Below are 20,181 nucleotides of genomic sequence, written 5' to 3' on the forward strand. Positions count from 1 at the left end.
TTCATTGCCTCCCTGTTAAATCCAGAATAGAATTTAAAATTCTCCTCCTCACATATAAAGCCCTTAATGATCTAGCTCCATCATACATCAGAGATCTGATGGTTCCATATATTCCTAACAGGGCACTTTGTTCTCAGACTGCAGGTTTACTGGTGGTTCCTAGAGTCTCTAGAAGTAGAATGGGAGGCAGATCCTTTAGTTATCAGGCTTCTCTCCTGTGGAACCAGCTCCCAGCTTTAGTCCGTGAGGCAGACACCCTGTCTACTTTTAAGGCTAGGCTTAAAACTTTCCTTTTTGATAAAGCTTATAGTTAGAGTGGCTTAGTTTATCCTGAGCTATATTCCTTATTTTTTACCTCCGTCTTCTTCCCTCCCTGTTGGTTAGAGTAAGGGGGAGTCAGGTTTAGCCTAAACCGGCTCAGTTATGGTTGAGGTGCAAGCACACCCTCCATTTCTGCTACCTGTATGACCCCTTCTCTTTTCCAATGGTTATAATCAGTCTGACAGAGGGAGGTATCCCAATCCTTGTGGTTTTTAGTATAACAATGACCATCAGCGGGACCCTTTGCGGGGTGCCTTGTGACGACATTGTTGTAAATAAGCGCCGTTTAACTAAATAATCTGAACTGAAACTATCTGTGTAGTTATGCTGCTATAGGCTTAGGCTGCTGGAGGACATAACGACCACTTTCAACCTCTTCGCTACATTCTCACTCTACTCTCCAATTTTGCATTATTTGCTGTTATTTCAGCTTTTAACTTTGTTCTCTCTTTTCTCTTCCTAGAAGCTACACCTGGCCTGGCTCTGTGTCTGCCTGTGACACCTTTCTGGAGAGGGGCATCATCCAAGCTTCTGCTGGCAACAACGTAATGCTCACCTTCTACAGATGATCCACATGGCCCTGTCTTTCAGTGTTTAACCCTTTCTCTCTCCTAGACATGGGGATTGACTGAGCTTTTACTGTAACTAATTATATGTGCTCTCTTTCAGACTCTAACCTTGAAAACTGGCTCAGAGTTTATCTGTTCTTTCTTTCTAGGTGAAACGACTAAAGGAGCTACATCCATTAACATTTACTTTTCCTTCCCATGGAAAGTACTCCTGGATCAGTGCTTCTTTGTTCTCTTTGTGTCTCTGCTCTGTTCTCTCAAACCCCCAGTCGGTCGTGGCAGATGGCCGCTCACACTGAGCCTGGTTCTGCTGGAAGTTTCTTCCTGTTAAAAGGGAGTTTTTCCTCTCCACTGTTGCCACATGCATACTCAGTATGAGGGATTGCTGCAAAGTCAACGCCTGTGACTGTCCACTGTCTCTACATGCTCATCCGGGAGGAGTGAATGCTGCAAGTCAGACTGAATGCAATCTGCTGGGTTTCCTTAGACAGAAAAACGTTTTATCCAATTTGAATAAAAAGCTAACTCCGACTGCACAGTTCAATGGTTAGGACTAATTAGAATGTATGTACCTGACTGTTGTGAAGTGCTTTGAGACAACATGTGTTGTGAATTGGTGCTATATAAATAAACTGAATTGAATTGAATACATAAGGCCGCAATCTTGTATGAAATATCTGAGACTGTTTTATTGTTGTTTTCATCAGCAGTAAGTCATAATCATAACAATGAACAGAAATATTGTATCTATAAAATAGATGAGTTTTCATTTTTGATGGGATAAGTACAATAAATTAACTTTTCTATCATATTATAGAGTATATAGTACATTATGGTATATTATCAGGATGCGTTTATTAGTTAAGTTGTGGGACTTGTGTGATCCAAGTGGGGGCGCCCTCCCAGCGGACTGCAGTGTGGAGGCAGCCGGCAGGAGGAGGAGGAGAGCCGCTGCCATTGGCTCCTACCACCGTATAAATGCAGCCAAATGGTATTTACCGGCACAGAGCAGGCGGAGACAGCAGACGATCAAGACACGGGGACGGAGACAGACCCGCAAACTGGGAGTCACGGGTACTACGTCTCATCAGTCAGGACTGGACTCGTTTTTTGTACTGGTCGATCAATGAAGGAAAGACGGCCGTGTCAGAAGTCCTCTCTGAAATCCAGCATGGATCCCAGTCAGAGTGTGAAGTGTAAGATAGTGGTGGTGGGGGACAGCCAGTGCGGGAAGACCGCGCTGCTTCACGTGTTCGCCAAGGACTGCTTCCCCGAGGTGAGGCACCCAGCAGCATGCACGACCCCCATTTAACATTGCGTTAAAGCAAAGCGTAGTTCTTCCTGCCTACACGACTATGTTAGACATGATGACGTTGTGTGTTTCAAGCATATGGTTTGTTAGTTCCACCTAAACATGGATTTTGGTGGATGACTCGTATTCTTTGAAGTTTAAAGCCCAGCAGGCGTCCTCTCAAACATCCACTCTGCGTTTTTCTCCTCCCACTCTCTAGAGCTACGTCCCCACTGTGTTTGAAAACTACACGGCCAGTTTTGAAATCGACACGCAGAGGATCGAGCTGAGCTTGTGGGACACCTCAGGTAATCATCATCGGCCACATTCTGTTCTCTGTTTTGTCTCTGAGGACATGTCCCAACATGCTGGGGGACTTGGACAAATCCTGCTCTGTATTCAATCAAAACTGCTGCCTGGAATATTGGGAAGCTGGTTTATTTCCAGGGGCATGGACTGGTTTCTGGTATCAAGGCATGCCCAGATTTTTATAATTTTCTGTTTCAAACACATTGTTTCCATCTGTTAGTCAATAAAATGTTAGTGGAAGTGCTGGGGAAACTTATGATTTTCTTCTCTATGGAGTAAAGAAACAACACTTCTCCCCCACCTGCTGCCGTCCACTGCTGGTCAGCTGGCTGAAGGAAGGCTACTACACATTTAATTTGCCTCAAAGTAAAAAAAAGATTATAGCTATTTGAAAATATTTTGATTCCTGGAAAAAAGCACATTTAGGCCGTGGCAGCTGCCACATGGACGTTGCCCTTGGTGAGCCCTTCCTTTTGCTGCCCCCCTCATCTCCCTATTCTCAGCAGCAAGCAAGGGACACCTACTCAACCTATGGGGGTGCCAACTCCCCGCTGACTTCCCATGCATAAAAGCATGGGAAGACTTTCATAATTGAGAGATGGTTAATATTTAATTCTGTGGCACTCCCTTCCTAATGCTCCCCTGGGCAACTACCAATACGGCCCATACTACATCATTCGAGGCTTGGAAATTAAACTAATTAACTCTATTTCAACACTACATGTGGTAACATGTCTGTTGTTTGGTTAAACTAAATAAAATCATCTTGTTATATTTGTGTTTAGGCGGTTAATGGTTTTTAGCGTTTTAAAAATCTTTCTGTTGAGCTCGAGTCTTCTCCTGATCAATGAAGCCAGAGTGAGGCCCTCTCACACCTCTTGCTGCGCACTGCTCTTCAGCTGCCTGAAAGAATTCTGCTACAGAATTCGGAGGTTTATTAATATTTGTGGCCAGGAAAAGTGTGGAAACAAAAGGAGCCGCCACCCATCACCTCTTAAGGTAATGTTGCATGTGGCTTTTGTTGTCCTACTGAGCAGATAACCTGGCTAAATAACCTGCTAACATCAGCTTGTTGGACTTTCAGTGAAACATGAGCAGAACAGCAAAAAGGTGGAATATTCTCAACCATAAGCAAAAAAAAACTACCAATTAATTTGATTGTTTTATGCTTTCACTTAAATCTACATGTGAAAATCAAAATAAACTATTATTTTAGCAGCAGTAATATTAATTGTTGCTTTTTTGTTTTTAAATGAAAGGAATTAGATCACTTTATACATTTTTATTTGAGGTTATTATTCAATGAAAATTTTTTTTTTATTAGCTAGTAAATTGATTATCCATATTTAGATTAATTTTACATTGTAAAGCACAAACATTATGCTTGAAATGTCTATATCATCCGATCTAAGTGTCTGGGTTAATAGTTTTGAATAGTCTTAATATTTATGGATAGGTACAAGGTTCTTATTAAATTGCATCCTTAAGTAAAAATATGCTTTCATCATATAAAATAAATAAAATTGACTATAAAAAATTTCGCTTTATCTGAGATGAGAAGCAAATTTCCTACTGCTGATAATATAATATGCATAGCTGAGATTGGCAAGGTAAGGAGCCTGGTAATCTGCTCTGATAGCTAGCCTGCATACAGTTGCTGAACAGAAATGCCACATAGTTTAAAAAAAATCATGACCTTCATAACAATGATGCATGCTGCTCCTCCTTTCAGTTTCCATACTATAACTACCCATGTTGTCTCTGACCATAAATATTTTTAAACATCTAAATTTTCATTTGTTTTTTTTAAGCCAAGAAAAGCCTTTGGTTCAGCCTACTCCCTAACTATGTGCTCCATGCAGCCAGAGGAAAAATAGGGCTATTCCAATACTTTTCTTTGGAAAAGGACTTTAAACTTTATATAACCTCGAGTAAAAAACATCAACATAGTATTAGGGTGTTTACACAGAATGTGTAACCAAAATGATGCATGATCAGTTTCCTTCCTAACAGATATGACATTCGCAGTTTAGTAGCTGTAGTTTTAAAAGAATGAAGTTTGGTCCTTCAGTGGTATCTTGACTGCTTGTGTTTTTTTTGTGATCGGAAATATTCCCAAACGGCTACATTGGTCCTTATTGTGAGCAAACTAAAAGTGCAGTAGCCATGTTTAAGCCGATTGACTTGGAAGTGTTGTGATGGCAAAATATTTTAGTGGCTTTTGGAAACCTCAGCACCTTGATGCCAGAAACCGCTCGATGCCTGGTGAGGAGTGTCAGAGTAGAACCTTTTCATACCAGCCTCACCTTCTACCTACATGGAAACATCTGTGACTGTTTATTCCAGAGGACATTTCTGTAAGATTTCCAGCTGAGCCAAGCTAAATCTTGAACTAAAAACAAAAACTGAACAGGCCTCAAATTTCTACATCTGGTGAACACACTTTGGAAATTCCTCCCATACTTCCGGTTTTTTGTCTTTTTTCTTTTTTTTTTCAGGAAAGTTGCACAACAGCCCACCCCTCCACTCCGTCCCTTCACTTAGTTTGCATGTATTGTTGAACTTTGTTTGGCGTCCAAAAACCAGTGGCTGTGTCCCAACTTTGTGTGCTTCAAGCGTGCAAACAAAACGGTCTTTGCATCCATCAATGCCCGAGCAGAGAGAATGGGCAAAGCAGGGAGGTGTGATAGAGGGCGTATGTTGAAAGCGTGCAAGCATTTGGTCTGTGTGGGAGTGAGGGGCGGGTACAAGCAGACAGCCAGCTGTTGCGGGTCTCCAGGCCTGGAATTCCAAAGCGATGTCTGAATAACTTTTCGTGAATCCAGCTTGAAACATTTTTCCTGGAAAGACGCAAAGCCGAGAAGAACTCGGGCTGCAGACTCTGAACTGTCGATCTGAGAAGTAAAAGCTGCATATTTAAGTAGATTTTCTTGTCTCTGATTTGTTTATTCATTTCTTAGAGATAAGAATAAAAGAGCAGCAGTCAGGCTTTCAATTTGAACTAGAAACCAGCAAATCAAGCATCTGTGTATGTGAGGCCAGTTGAAGTAAAAAGGTGAATAAACGAGAACTCTCCAGAGAGAGAGTTTTGTTATACAGGTCCTTCTCAAAATATTAGCATATTGTGATAAAGTTAATTATTTTCAATAATGTCATGATGAAAATTTAACATTCATATATTTTAGATTCATTGCACACTAACTGAAATATTTCAGGTCTTTTATTGTCTTAATATGGATGATTTTGGCGTACAGCTCATGAAAACCCAAAATTCCTATCTCACAAAATTAGCATATCATTAAAAGGGTCTCTAAACGAGCTATGAACCTAATCATCTGAATCAACAAGTTAACTCTAAACACCTGCAAAAGATTCCTGAGGCCTTTAAAACTCCCAGCCTGGTTCATCACTCAAAACCCCAATCATGGGTAAGACTGCCGACCTGACTGCTGTCCAGAAGGCCACTATTGACACCCTCAAGCAAGAGGGTAAGACACAGAAAGAAATTTCTGAACGAATAGGCTGTTCCCAGAGTGCTGTATCAAGGCACCTCAGTGGGAAGTCTGTGGGAAGGAAAAAGTGTGGCAGAAAACGCTGCACAACGAGAAGAGGTGACCGGACCCTGAGGAAGATTGTGGAGAAGGGCCGATTCCAGACCTTGGGGGACCTGCGGAAGCAGTGGACTGAGTCTGGAGTAGAAACATCCAGAACCACCGTGCACAGGCGTGTGCAGGAAATGGGCTACAGGTGCCGCATTCCCCAGGTCAAGCCACTTTTGAACCAGAAACAGCAGCAGAAGCGCCTAACCTGGGCTACAGAGAAGCAGCACTGGACTGTTGCTCAGTGGTCCAAAGTACTTTTTTCGAATGAAAGCAAATTCTGCATGTCATTCGGAAATCAAGGTGCCAGAGTCTGGAGGAAGACTGGGGAGAAGGAAATGCCAGAAGTCCAGTGTCAAGTACCCACAGTCAGTGATGGTCTGGGGTGCCGTGTCAGCTGCTGGTGTTGGTCCACTGTGTTTTATCAAGGGCAGGGTCAATGCAGCTAGCTATCAGGAGATTTTGGAGCACTTCATGCTTCCATCTGCTGAAAAGCTTTATGGAGATGAAGATTTCATTTTCAGCACGACCTGGCACCTGCTCACAGTGCCAAAACCACTAGTAAATGGTTTACTGACCATGGTATCACTGTGCTCAATTGGCCTGCCAACTCTCCTGACCTGAACCCCATAGAGAATCTGTGGGATATTGTGAAGAGAACGTTGAGAGACTCAAGACCCAACACTCTGGATGAGCTAAAGGCCGCTATTGAAGCATCCTGGGCCTCCATAAGACCTCAGCAGTGCCACAGGCTGATTGCCTCCATGCCACGCCGCATTGAAGCAGTCATTTCTGCCAAAGGATTCCCGACCAAGTATTGAGTGCATAACTGTACATGATTATTTGAAGGTTGATGTTTTTTGTATTAAAAACACTTTTCTTTTATTGGTCGGATGAAATATGCTAATTTTGTGAGATAGGAATTTTGGGTTTTCATGAGCTGTATGCCAAAATCATCCGTATTAAGACAATAAAAGACCTGAAATATTTCAGTTAGTGTGCAATGAATCTAAAATATATGAATGTTAAATTTTCATCATGACATTATGGAAAATAATGAACTTTATCACAATATGCCAAAATTTTAGAAGGACCTGTATTACAGTGTTGACTGGCTGCCCCGAGCCATTTCTCTTTTTTTCTCTGCTTCATAAAACAGAAAGGAGTGAAGAAGGAGGAAGGGGGGTATGTTTTCCTATTAGATCAGTGGATTTTAGACGGAGCAGAGACCCCCACCCTGCCTCCTACATTCAGCACTAAACCCCACCCAACACCCAGCTCGCACACTGTTCCAGTGACCGATTGATGAAGCTTTCAGCTTGACTGGTCCCTTTGTGGAGACATCCATTGGCCACAGCCAATCCAATCGACCTCTTATCTCCTGAGGTGTGCTGAAAAGGAAGGATGGGGGTGGGTTGGTTCTGTGCAGGCTCCTGATCACAAAGACCAGCATGCAGACACGAGAACAAAGTCATATAAACACACCTCCACATGGGAAGGAGGTTTTTGTTCTGTGTTGAGTGGCCTAATGAGCTGCCTGGAGTGTGTTTTTAGTGTAAGTGTTTTAAAAAGGGAGGGTGATGGGTGTAATTTGGATCATTAAGGTAAATTCCTGCCAGTTGCTCAGCTTTCCATTTGCCCCCAACCTCCTCCTCCTCAAAACACACCCACCCAGCTTGTCTGAGCTAGCTTTTGCTTTCCATTCCCAACGTGAGGTCTGCTGGGCCCTCAGCGGAGGCTTTGATGCTTCTCATTTCTTTCAGCAGCAGAGGAAGCAGTTTACATTGTCTGTCTGGCTGCTGGTGTGTCTGAATGAGCAGCAAAGGTGTTTGAGAGTCAAAGAGGATGAAACAAACAGTTAAACAGGGGTACCTCGGAGGCTCAACACCTGCATGCCTGAGGCCTGACTTTAGTTTATGACATTAAAATGATCAAAGGTAGCATCTCAGAACATTGAAGAACTCCCACACAGCTTGAAAATTGACCTTAACTGCTCAGTGTTTGGTTTAGAATATTTCTGAAAGACAATTTGACACACCTTGGAACAATTTGAGAATCATGAAAGCTGCAGGTGGCTACAATTACAGTTAGTGATACACCAGTCAAACGGCTGTTGAGCAAAATATTTTACTTGCTGTCCACCGACTCCGTGTTTTGTTTAGAGTTTGGGGAAAGTAACAAAGGTTAGGGTAGAGAGCACCAATCAGAATGGTCCACTAATCTTAGCTTTTTGTAAAGCTTTGAGCTGCCTGTACAGATTTGTCTTTAACAACTGCAAGATAAAGGAACAGTATTAGGTAAAACATGCACAATATTAGGAAAACATGGACAATGTCTATTACAATTTTTTTCCCAAATTTTTTCTTGTTTTCATCATTACAATTTTCCCACCACTTTCTGTGAGCTTTAGCGTTGCAGCCACTAAAAATATAGATACGGTGTGCATTAAGGACTACTTTTAGGTATACAGTGTGTGCATGGATGGTTCTTGAAATATGATACGCAACCAAATACTGCACCCAGGCTGTTACAATATTGCAGTCATTTGTTTTGCAGTGATTCTGTGTAATATATTGCAGCTCTTATCTCTAGGTTATTGATTCATGCTTCGATGCATAAATTATGAGCCTGGTCAATAATTGTTTGTTGTTCAATTGTGAAATAAATAATAAAACCTATAGACAAATTGCTTTGGATACTTGGAGAGAAAATCCCAGTTAAACATGGTATTGGCTAAGACGGTAAAGAAAATTGCCGATTACTATCGGGCTCAGGAGCTACATTGATGCATATTTAGTTATTATGCCTAATCATTTTTGTTTGAAATTCTTGTGATATATGCTAACATTGTGATGACGACTTGTGATCAATGAACATACATGATGCTTGTTTCCTTGGAGTTGTGTTCACCAGCTAGTCAGTAGCTTGGCCTGCTGTCCAATTTGCTGAGTGTAATCGGAGCGTTTACTTTTAAACCTGACGAACCAGCTTTAACAGGTGTTTACAGCGTCACTACAGCTGAGGTGGAAGGATTTGGGTAAATGTTCTGTGAATTTGTAACCACACGTGGTTACTTGTAAACAGTGGTGGTTCTTGCGTAAATTGTGTCTTGTGGGAAATCAAAAAATAGGATTCTAGGGTGGGATAAAGTATAGGGCATTCTTTTTAAAAAGGACTTATGCTAGTCTGCTTATTATTCGCAAGAAGCTGGGGAATGCCAGTTTTACCCATTGAGTGCATATGCACAAACTGACAAAAAAGTTAGTTTAATATTTCCTTATCTAATGCTTGTGTTGCCCTTTTCTCAATGCCACCCTGGGCATCTGTCCACTTGTTCCCTCTCTAAAGCCAGCTCTGCCTGTGAATTAAAGCAAAGAGCAGGGAATAATCACTCCATCTGACATACAGATGTGAAATAAGCCAGATGCAATGTGACCTATTGTTTATATAAAAATATTGAGGAAAGCAGCTTTATGTCGTATTTAATACACTGTCAATTACCAATTTGTTTCAGTGCAAATCTCTCCCTACAAGACCTTTTTAATCTGAATTGCTTAAGCACTTTTTTTTTTTTTTACAAATGAAGTGTTTATAATATGCTTATGTTGGCAACAAACACAGGAAATGACTTGGATTTTGCATATGTGGGGGGGTTGGAAATCATATAGAGGTTTATCCCTATTTAAAGTAGTTTCCCACAGCTAAAAAGTAAGTTTTCAACTTAAAAAGGCATCAGATAAAAACAACGTCAGCACTTGGGTACTGTACTGAGGAGACAGTCAACCAAAATGGGTCTGTTTCATGAATAGAATGCAGAGGCTTCTAGATTATGGTGCATCTGTTGCCCAGACAGCCTATTGCGTGACTCTTTCTTGCCCTTGTTAAGCTCCTCAACTTCTCGTGCACACTGCCACCTCCATTCCTCTCGGCTCGCAATTCTGGACTCCACGAATTTGCACCGCATGTCTCGCATTCCTCAGACTAAAGGTTTCTACTTCCTCTTCTACAAAGACCCCTATTGTACCCAGCAGGCCCTGATCCTCGGCCAGTGAAAGAAGTGCCAAGGACCACTAAAGCCCCACCTCATTTCTAGGGGTGGGGAATTGAATCATGGTGGAATCTGGCTGATCGGTGGATGGGAAGGGGATAGTGTTTCAGCTCAAACATGGAGATCCTGGGAGAGATTATTACACTTCCTGTCTGCTAATATCATGGAAAGATTCTCTGTGTGATGTTACACCTGACATTAAAATCTGTGTCTGGTCTTCATGCTGAGAACTTTGGATTCTTGGCTCTGTGTGTATGCATCCTGCCAGTACATTAATAAGAAACATATGACGGCCTTGCATGCTTGTGTGCCTTCCTTCTCCTTCTTTCTTGAATGCACTAGTCACACTCGTGGAACATTCACATTCATCAATTTGGTGTAATGCAAGTATAAGATTGTTTAGGTGCAGCTAAATGTGTTTTTGGAACACTCCAAGAAATCTTGTAAGAAATCCAATTTGCAGTTTGCTGGGATACGTGTAGGGGACACAGAGAAAGTAGGTGCTCTGGTCAAAAGAGACATTAAACTTGGTCTACGTGTCTATGGTAATGCATATGGTGGCACCATCATACTGTGGGGACGCTTTTGTTCAGGGACAGGAATTTGTGGGAACATGGATGGAGCTAAATACGGAGCAATCCTGGAAGAAAGCCTGTTGAAGGCTGCAAACGACTGAGGGAAAAAATAGAAACAGATCAATGTTTGGTGTAAGATGGGTCGTAAACACTTTTGCAAGGTGTGGTATGTTATGAAATGTAGTGATGGTTAAACTTACTGAAAGCTGCATAGATGTTCTCTTAAAAGATGCTGCATTAACATCCCCAAACCTTGCTTTCAGGTGTATTTCCTTGTAACATTAAACTCTGACAATATATGAACTCACATCATGTATTAGAACCACACCTGTTCATACACTGAACACCTCAAAGGCTGCATATACGGCAACAGTGGTTGCAGATACCTCTGTAACCACAGCAACCACAAAAGGTATTGGCTGAGGTTACTCCAGTTTAATTAGCTTCTTGTCCTTGGTTGTGGTTGTTGGCGATGAGCTACGTGTTTAAACACTCGTGCTTTACTGCAGCTATACGAGTCTGTGGCTGTTTGTTGTTTCCACAGGTGTCCCACAGGGCTTGTTGCCTTTTCCAATCGCCACCCATCAGTTCTGCACAGCTATGTTAGCTATGTGCTAAAACAGCAGGCCTGCAGATCTGCTGCCAGGCTTCCAGCATGTCGGATGCATCTGGCTTATTTTACATCTGAATGTGAGAAAGATTTCCTGCTCTTTGCTTTTGTAATCTAAAAATATGGGGGGGGGAAACTCAAAGCAGCTTCAGAAGATTTTTAGAAGTTAAGGGAAATCTGTAAGTTTGAAATTCACATGGATACAATAGGCCGTAATTTGTGTTTCTAACTTTTAATTTAAATTCCTTGCATCAGGTGGAGCCTCTTGTCCCACCCGCTGTGGAAAACAGTCATGGAAGACAATCGACTCCTATTGAGGACCACAGTGGAAGTTTGGTCACCAGCATCTGGTTTTTGTTGTGCGGTCGTGCACAACAGGATCGCTTTGCTGGGAGAATCTGTTTAGGAGATTGTGGAGAAGGATAGAGTGGGGGGAGGACAGGGTCCTCGTCACCATACCAGATTTAGAGATCCTGTGGGAGAACAATGACAGGAGCTAATTACGCGGCAGTCACCATGTTGCAGTGCATGTCAGCAGTGGGATTGCCTCTTATCTTTCTGGCTGGCGGAAAGATGACCTCAAACCAGTCTGTGTTGCAGCACTGCTTACTTTTTCTTTTCACATGTCTTCCTGCTTATGTTGTGCTGTGCTTAAAAAGCTTTAATTATGCATTTGGGGTCTAAAATCCTGGTGCATTCACAGAAATGCATACAGACATATCAAGACTTCATGCTCTGCACCCAACTGCTTCGATATGCAAGTCCTTTTTGGTAGCCTGATGAAAAATATTCAAAGCATCAGCCGACTCCACAGCTTACGCTTTGGTTAGAAGGACTTTATCTTTCCACTGATTTGTTCAAGACTGAGAGAGGAGAAAAAGGATTCAAACAAGGCAGTGTGGTTATGATTGTTAGTAATGTCAGTGATGGCTGCTAAAGATGGGACATTCTAGTTAGGCTAAATTCAGGTTTCCAAAGGTTACTCATGAAGAAAAGTGGAAAATAAAAGCCTCATAAGCTCCTGTTTTGTGATAATTGTTAAACCTGAATTGGTCAGTTTAAAATTGGTGGTCATCTTAATTCAGTCAAATACTCTAGGAACTGAAGTAATAATGTATAGATTGGTGGAGAATAACCTATCTATCCTGGTATTTTGGGCTGGTTGCCTCCTGCTTTCTGCCATCAAAACATTACATTTCCGGTTAGATTGTAGCATGCAAACTGTTGTCCAACGAGCTAAAATTGAACATATTGGTAAATGCTCAATAAGAACTGGAGTATTGATGATGATTCTCTCTCTGTTTTTATTGTATTGCTACTGAGACTTGATCTGAAATCATCTGGGTTTAAAAGCAAGAAGTGTAAGCAGTAATATGAGATGTTTGCACACATCAGCCTGTGGGATGCTTTATTTGTAAGGCCCAGGCCTGGAGGCGTCGTTGAAATGGTGTCGTCCCTTATCCCAGTGTTTAGATTAGGAACCATAGCACTCGGAGTATGTAGAAGTTTGTTTTTGTGTATGCGATGGAGCATACCTGCCTTTTCCTCGCAGCAATTGTTGAGGGAGGACATCCCAGGGGAATCTTCAGTTACTGAAAACAAAATTCCCTGGATTCTTGGATGCTTGCTGCCTGTGGTTATCTCTTGTTTGTTGTGTGATCTTGACCCACCTAAGCTTCTCGCCACCCACCCCTCCCCTCCTTGCTCTTCCTCTCCAGAGACATTTCAGTCTAGCTTAGAGATGGGCCTCTCCCCTACACATGGTCTTAATTTAAGAAAGACATTTCCTCACTCCAAAGTTCTCAGTTTCTCTACCTCTTTTTTTTTCTTTTTTCTGGGAGTTATCCTGTGCTCAGCACATTTTTCTACTAATACATTATTATTTGTTTTTTTCCTTGTTGCCATGGATTATGGCTGAACTGCAGTTATGACACAGGAGAGTATCAAGGTTTTAAGCAGTGATTTGGCCCTCTTTTGCACTCATTAAACCTTACTGAGGTCTTTCTGTGGATTTGGTAAAGCCTTTAAATGTTCAAAGACTGCAGCATCTGAACTATTGTTCTCCCAGTTAAAGAAAATCCTCCAGGAATGTCAGTCTACAGAGATTAAAATTGTGTTGCTGTGTCTCAAAGAAGGCACAGGATAATCAAGTTTTGTGATGTCTTTTGTTTCAGGATCTCCATACTACGACAATGTGAGGCCCCTGTCCTACCCAGACTCGGATGCTGTCCTCATCTGTTTCGACATCAGCCGACCCGAAACCCTCGACAGCGTATTGAAAAAGGTATGGGGCTGCTTGCTAAATTCAACAATCAAAAACTGAATACTTTTAGTATGGGTGTAAGATGACCATAAAATGTAGTAGATTTTCTTTTTAATTCTAGTTTTTGTTTTATTCTAGGTTTTAGTGGGTTGCTGTGCAAAACATTATCCACTTTTTGTTGTTCTATTGTTGCTTTATAAGGAACCGAAGTTTAACAAGCTAGTCTTATCTGGTCAGTTAGTTGGGCTATCTGCTGTGGTAGCCAGAAAATGACACACACCTTAGTGTCATTCAGTTATTAACATAACCGTTTAAGTTTCCAAGCCCCACACAGCAGACTTTTTCGTTCTCGTAGGCGATTGACGTCCGACAGGCAGTGCAGCAACAAGTGGGGGAAGGGTGGGCTATTTTAGTCATTTTCATTAAGCTGGGAAAAACTCCTGTCTGGTATCTGTATTGTCTGGTATCTCAATAAAAATGACTTCAAACCATCTAAACAGTATGATGGTAAAATAAAGCATTTTCAAAAGTTTTCATTTTAATTATTTATTTACTGACCCGCACCTAGTCTAACTTTAACATCACCATATCTGTTAAAAGTTTCACTCAGAGGTATTTTGAGATATTCCACTACAAAGGGGAAAAAAACCCATCGATTACAGTGTTTGTTATGAAGATCTATTGATTTAGTCTGACAAATGTGGCTGAAAAAGCCCGTTACAGGTCTAAAACCAAAAGTCTGCATTCAAGACAAATTTATTTTTTTGTAGCCGCATCAGATCTCATGATATGAAGTGCAGACTGTTAAGTCTGTTAAGATTTAGAGATCCTGAAGTATTGCTAAAACACCAACAACTCGCATGATGTTGCTTAGTGGTCAACATCTGATTGCTCTTGTTGTGCCAGCTGAGTAACGCGTGTCCAAATGTGGACAGAACCAGTCGTCTGGCTGGCGGATGGGTTTTGTCTGAACTCCCAACAGGATGATCTTTTGGAAAGTAACTTTGTCTGTTCTGCTCTGGCACAAAGCCAGTCACATGTTTCTAAAACTGTTAACATTGCATGACAAAATTGAGACACTGCTTGATGCTTCCCAGTCATCTGTGTGATTCCACAGACGGCAAGCTCATTTTGAATAATTGAGGTCACGCGTCAAGGTCCGCCAGTGTTCCACGTCTTGTTTATTTGGCTTAAAGTAAGAATGTGGAATGTAATCCCCTCCCCCCCGGAGGGGATGAAAACCGAAATGCAAAACCTCAGTTCTCAGTGCTAGTTTAGGGCAGTGATGGTGGTGGTCCAAATATGCAGCCTAAAATGTATTATATTAACATAGAAGAAGATTTTCTCTTTTTATAAGCATTGTAAATCAGCAGATTCCGTAAGGGTTTTATGGGACATGTTTGTCAAAGGTTGTACTTCAGTAAATTCTGTAAAACCAAAAGATTAGTTAACAAACATTTAGTCAATGTATGTTTGTCTAGACACATTGTGTAAAATCACTTCCTCTTCATGTGTTAATGAACTTGATCCCCTGACCTGCTGGTCAGTCGACCCTGAGGCACATTAGTCCCAGATTACAGCCCCAAGTAAAATGCCATTGATCACAGAGCATTTATTGTCCAGGCGGAAGCGTGGGGATTGTTTGTGGTTCCATTTAAGGTTTAAAGCATGTGGGGCTCCAGGAAGTCCCAACTTTAACCTCTATACCAAAAGACCAGGTGACTGTGGGGCTGGAACTCGTGAGATTTCTCCTCAGGACGTTCTGGCCTACTTAAGCAAAGGCATTTTACACTTTAATTGACTGCCGTCACAGTTGAATCACAGTTTTAAACTTAATGCTTTGTGTGGTTTCTACAGAAAAAGTGGGTCAAATGATGTGGGGGTAATTACTAAAAGACTCGGTGATCTCAGAGTATTTGTCTTCCACAGTGGAAAGGGGAGATCCAAGAGTTTTGTCCCAACACGAAGATGCTATTAGTCGGCTGCAAGTCGGACCTGCGCACCGATCTGAGCACCCTTGTAGAGCTGTCCAACCATCGGCAAACCCCAGTTTCCTATGACCAGGTATTCAGCCATTTTGTTTTTTTTTTTAAATAAAAAACAACCATACTCTGTATATGAATGACATTTTCTAATTAAAGTAAATCACACTATAAGCACTGATTTTTGTTTATAGCCTGTATCTATGACAATTGGAGCCGCTTTTAAGCTCTTTCAGGAGCTGACAAACTCTCTTCTATTTTTCTAGACAAACTGAGACTAGAGCTGGGTTAAAAATGAGACATTTTTTGCAAAGAAAAAAAAATAAAAGATTCAACAAATAATCATCCATGCTATGGGACAGACATTTATTATTTCTAGCCCAATTAAAAAAAGTTATTGGTTTTCCCATAAGATATTTTTTCTGCAAGATCTATTCACAATAAATAACAGCTGTGTCCAACTTAATATTCAAGAGAGAAAACAAACATTGTTTTTGACTTTTAATTAATTTATTGTAGCTTTACAGAAGCTGAAAGTAGCCTTTCTGGTGTAATTGGTTGTTAATAATATTAGGACCAGAGTGTGAGCGCAAGATGGCGGTCTGTATTACACAGTCCAGCAGTTAAACAGAATTTTACTATTTTAAAAGGAAGACGATTAGGATTTCAGAATTGAAATTTTAAACCATCTTTAGCATCTTTTATGAACAATTAGCAAGGTTAGCATTAGTAGTGTGTAACTTGTATTGGTCTCCTGTGAACCTGACCTCCTAACCTTTTAATTTCCAGGAGTGATCATGTTTAAACCTTTTTTCTTCCCAGGGTTCCAACATGGCCAAGCAGATCTCAGCGCCTTATATCGAGTGTTCGGCTCAACAATCGGAAAACAGCGTCAGGGACATTTTCCACGTAGCCACGCTGGCCTGCATCAACAAGAACAGCAAAAATGTCAAACGAAGCAAGGCTGCACGTGCCAACAAGAGGATTTCACACATGCCAAGCCGGCCTGACCTGGCAGCTGTCTCCACGGATCTCCGGAAGGACAAAGCCAAAAGTTGCTCAGTCATGTGACTTGTTAGACTGAGGGGGAGGGAGGGAGGGGGGGTGTATCAGACTAAAGAGAAAGAGGACGGTGCATAGTGTGAGCAGAGAACTTGAGGGCAAAGCCCTGTCCTGCATGCTAAAAAAAAACCTTATATGTCTGGAAAGGGGTTTTTATAAGCTTCAATTCATGTAAGTGTTACTGGAAAATTCTGCACCAATGAAAACTAATTAAGTAATTCCATCCTGGTTGATGTGCCCCCCCATACAACCACCAGTCCCACCAGTGGAGGAAGCTATCAGTCAGCTGGCTATCAGTCTATCAGTTCTGGGAGGAGACCAGCTTCCTCTGAGGACAAAGCGGATGCAGTCTTTCCTCACCAACAGGAAATGAGCAGGAGTGATGTCATTAAGAGATGGTCAAATGTAAAGATTTTAGAACATGCAATCTTTTGAATGAGAGCTAAAGCCAGCTATGGCAGGGGGACTGTTGCCTATGGAGGTAAAAAAACAAAAAACAAAAAGGATGTTTGTGCAGACTCAAAGACTTATTGTTCAGAGGGCTTTCACAACAAACTCATCACTGTGGTTTGGAACTGATTCACTTTTACCTCTGCTCCTGTTACTGTCGGTGTGTGTGCAGAGGAGTCCCCTGTTTCTGATAATGTTGTTGGTAAAATGTGAAGTTGTTGGTGTGCAACTACATCTTTGTTTTACTCTGATTCTGTTGGTTTCATCCTTACTGTACCGCTAGTTGCATTCTGTTGCCTCACGCAATAGTTTCTGAAGTAAGATTCAAGATTTCAAACCTATATTTTAAATCTTTGACCCATAGGTTGACCACTATGTAGCAAGAGAAAATGTAAAAGTATGGTGTAAAATTACAACTTTCTAGAAATTAGCTTAGCCTACACATTACCATTTATATATCACTGTGGAGGGAGAGTGGAGCCATTGAGCTAATATGCTTTAACTCACTCAATCGCAAGTTAATTTTAACAATTCTGTATTTTAAGTGTATACGTAAGCCAGACTGAGCCGTTTAAATTGCGTAGTGAAAAGTAACGACTACTGCACCTAGCAGCCGAGTTTGTCGTGGGGGTTAGCATGCCGCAAATGCTAGCTGCTAGCATGTGCAGCATTTCATCAGTTAGCCTTCACATCTCATTTCAAATAATTTTTTCAGTGTCATTATCTATTTGACCATCACTCAGATAATCAAAATTATAATTTTTCTGGTCTGTATATTTGAACCTAGAGCTGCTGAGTTCAAATGGTATTGCACATTGGATATTACTCTTTAGCTCACATTCAGACAGAGCAAGCAACTACAAGCCAAAATGGAGGAGGGAGTTGTAGCCAATTTGATTTGTTGAACCGTCTTAACCCAAAAATATACAAATGGACTCCCCACAACACTGGAGTGGTTACAGTAAAAATCCATTGGCATGTTAGCCACTCAGCTAATTAGCTTGGTAGGTAACTTATTAGCTTCAATTTCAGCAATGTTTAAATTTGCCAAAGGGATTCCTTAAAATTATGTAATGTAAAGTAATGGCTACTGTTTATAACTGCCAAGTCTGTTGTAGTGTCAATTAGCCCTCGCCCTTTTTTTTTTTTTTTCAAATGAATTTTAAAATATAATTTTTCACTTGACCATGATTCAAATAAGATAAATGCATTTTGTGTAGCAAAGTTAGGGAGGCTAGACTGTTTCCACACTAACAATCTGTTAGCCTTTAAACTAATGAGCTAGTTAACTCAATCGTTAGCCAGGAGTCTATTTTAGCAATTTTCCATTGTAAGTGTACTGATTTGCCAGAGGGGACCACCTTAAATGGCATAATGTAAAGAATGGCTACTGCATCTAACAGCCAAATCTGTCGGGATCTTGGCACCTGAATTAAATCATTTATTAGCCATCTCTTCATTTATTTAGCAGCATCATTTTCTACTTGAACATGACTCAAATAATTTGGATTATTTGTAATTTTCTTTTCATCTGGATGGTCTGAAATATTTGGTTGCTGATGTTTGGGAAAAAATGTTTTTCCTGGGAATGATGTGAGAGGAAAAGAATTTGTGGGTATGGCTCAGACAATGATGCAACTGTGCTGTTTGCTGTTTTGAATATCAGTCATTGTTAAAGTCATTGATGCACTTTTAATAGGACATAATGGTGTACAAGTTAGCTTTTTCACATCACAGTGCTGTCAAATTTGGCAGCACTTAGCCCAAACTGTTATCCTCATTTTCTAATCTGTCCTGTCTGTGTACGCTCAAGTTTTCTTGAATGTTCTCACCTTCAAAATGTCTTTGCCAATGTTGTTGCTACAATATTTATTTAGTTATATATATTTTCCCTTCAGAATAAATAAAAATGAATTAACATGTTATGTGTTGTTTATTTGGAGGTATAGCTTAATGGTTAGATGATGATCTGGTGCTTTTTTTGGAGACTGGGTAAAATTAATTTGATCCCAAAAGAGTCTATTCCTTCCTAAAGGTTTGGGAGTTTGGGGTTATTTTCCATGCTTCCTAGGTAACAACTCCCTTCAAATATAAAATACATATAATTAATGCAGGATTAATTATAGCATCCAACTCATTGTTCTGTTTAGTTTCAGAAGCATCTTCCATCTCTAGTCTCACTGTACAGCTTCCCATCATGCTGCCAAAACGGGGTTGTTGGGTATCCTTCGTGGTCTCATGGTGTCTAGTGTAGGGGTTGTGGCAGTAGCTGCATGATGGTGGCTTGGGTGTGGGGCCCTCATGGATTGGGTTTGGTATGTGGAAGCTCCATCACAATGGTCTCTGGGGAGTTTGGAGGAGTGGTCATCATATTTTTTTCAGAGCGTGATAGACTAACAGAAAATAGTGAATGGGAAAGGATGAATGGTTTTCACTTTTTTGAAGAAGGGGAAAAAAAAAACAAGGAAGCATAAAGTGCATTTGTATTCAGCCTCCATGAGTCCCTGCTTGGTAAAACATTGTTTTGGTGCAATTACAGCTCCATGTCTTCCGGAGTATGTCTTAACCTTTGCCCATTCTTTCTACAATAACATGTTCAAAAGATGTTTGAACATCAACATTCAGATCTTTTTACAGATTCTCCATTAGATTTAGGTCTGGACATTGACTGCTAAGGGGGACTAGCTTATTTCTTTTGACTGGTATTCATTTCAGCTAATTTAAAATAAAATTAGTTATTAAAAAATCCCAAGTATTGTAAGCTTAAAGGGAAAAAAAAGGCAAAACTGGGATTTACCTAAATCTATGACAAAGTTAGATGGACTGCACATCATATGATAACAAATGTGAAGCAAGTACTTAAATTGGTGTAAACAATGTTGTATTTTACTCATCAGAGTTAACAGTAACCTCTTCAGACTGACAACTGTTTCCTTTCAGAAAAACAAGCTGAACTTGAGTCCTTTACTGTTGAGACATTTCAGGGAAAAGCAGGTTTGGTTGCAGCTCCTTGGAACAAAATGCTCTCTGTGAGTCAGACTGAATAGTCTTGTCTACTTATAGGTCTAAAGTATCACTAGAAGCAGAATGGCTTTGTACAGG

The 20,181-nt window shown here is 40.9% G+C and overlaps 1 protein-coding gene across 1 annotated transcript; it reads left to right on the top strand.

The window, feature by feature from the left end:
* The first annotated feature begins 1,875 nt into the window (after positions 1-1,875).
* rnd3a (Rho family GTPase 3a) lies at positions 1,876-19,001 on the top strand. Its single transcript, XM_047355638.1, has 5 exons — positions 1,876-2,166; positions 2,402-2,489; positions 13,497-13,606; positions 15,515-15,649; positions 16,390-19,001. The coding sequence occupies exons 1-5, from the start codon at positions 1,879-1,881 to the stop codon at positions 16,636-16,638; spliced, it is 870 nt and encodes a 289-aa protein (XP_047211594.1). The 5' UTR covers positions 1,876-1,878; the 3' UTR covers positions 16,639-19,001.
* The last annotated feature ends 1,180 nt before the right edge of the window (positions 19,002-20,181 follow it).

Source organism: Girardinichthys multiradiatus, chromosome 24, assembly GCF_021462225.1.
Source record: "Girardinichthys multiradiatus isolate DD_20200921_A chromosome 24, DD_fGirMul_XY1, whole genome shotgun sequence".
NCBI lineage: Eukaryota > Metazoa > Chordata > Actinopteri > Cyprinodontiformes > Goodeidae > Girardinichthys > Girardinichthys multiradiatus.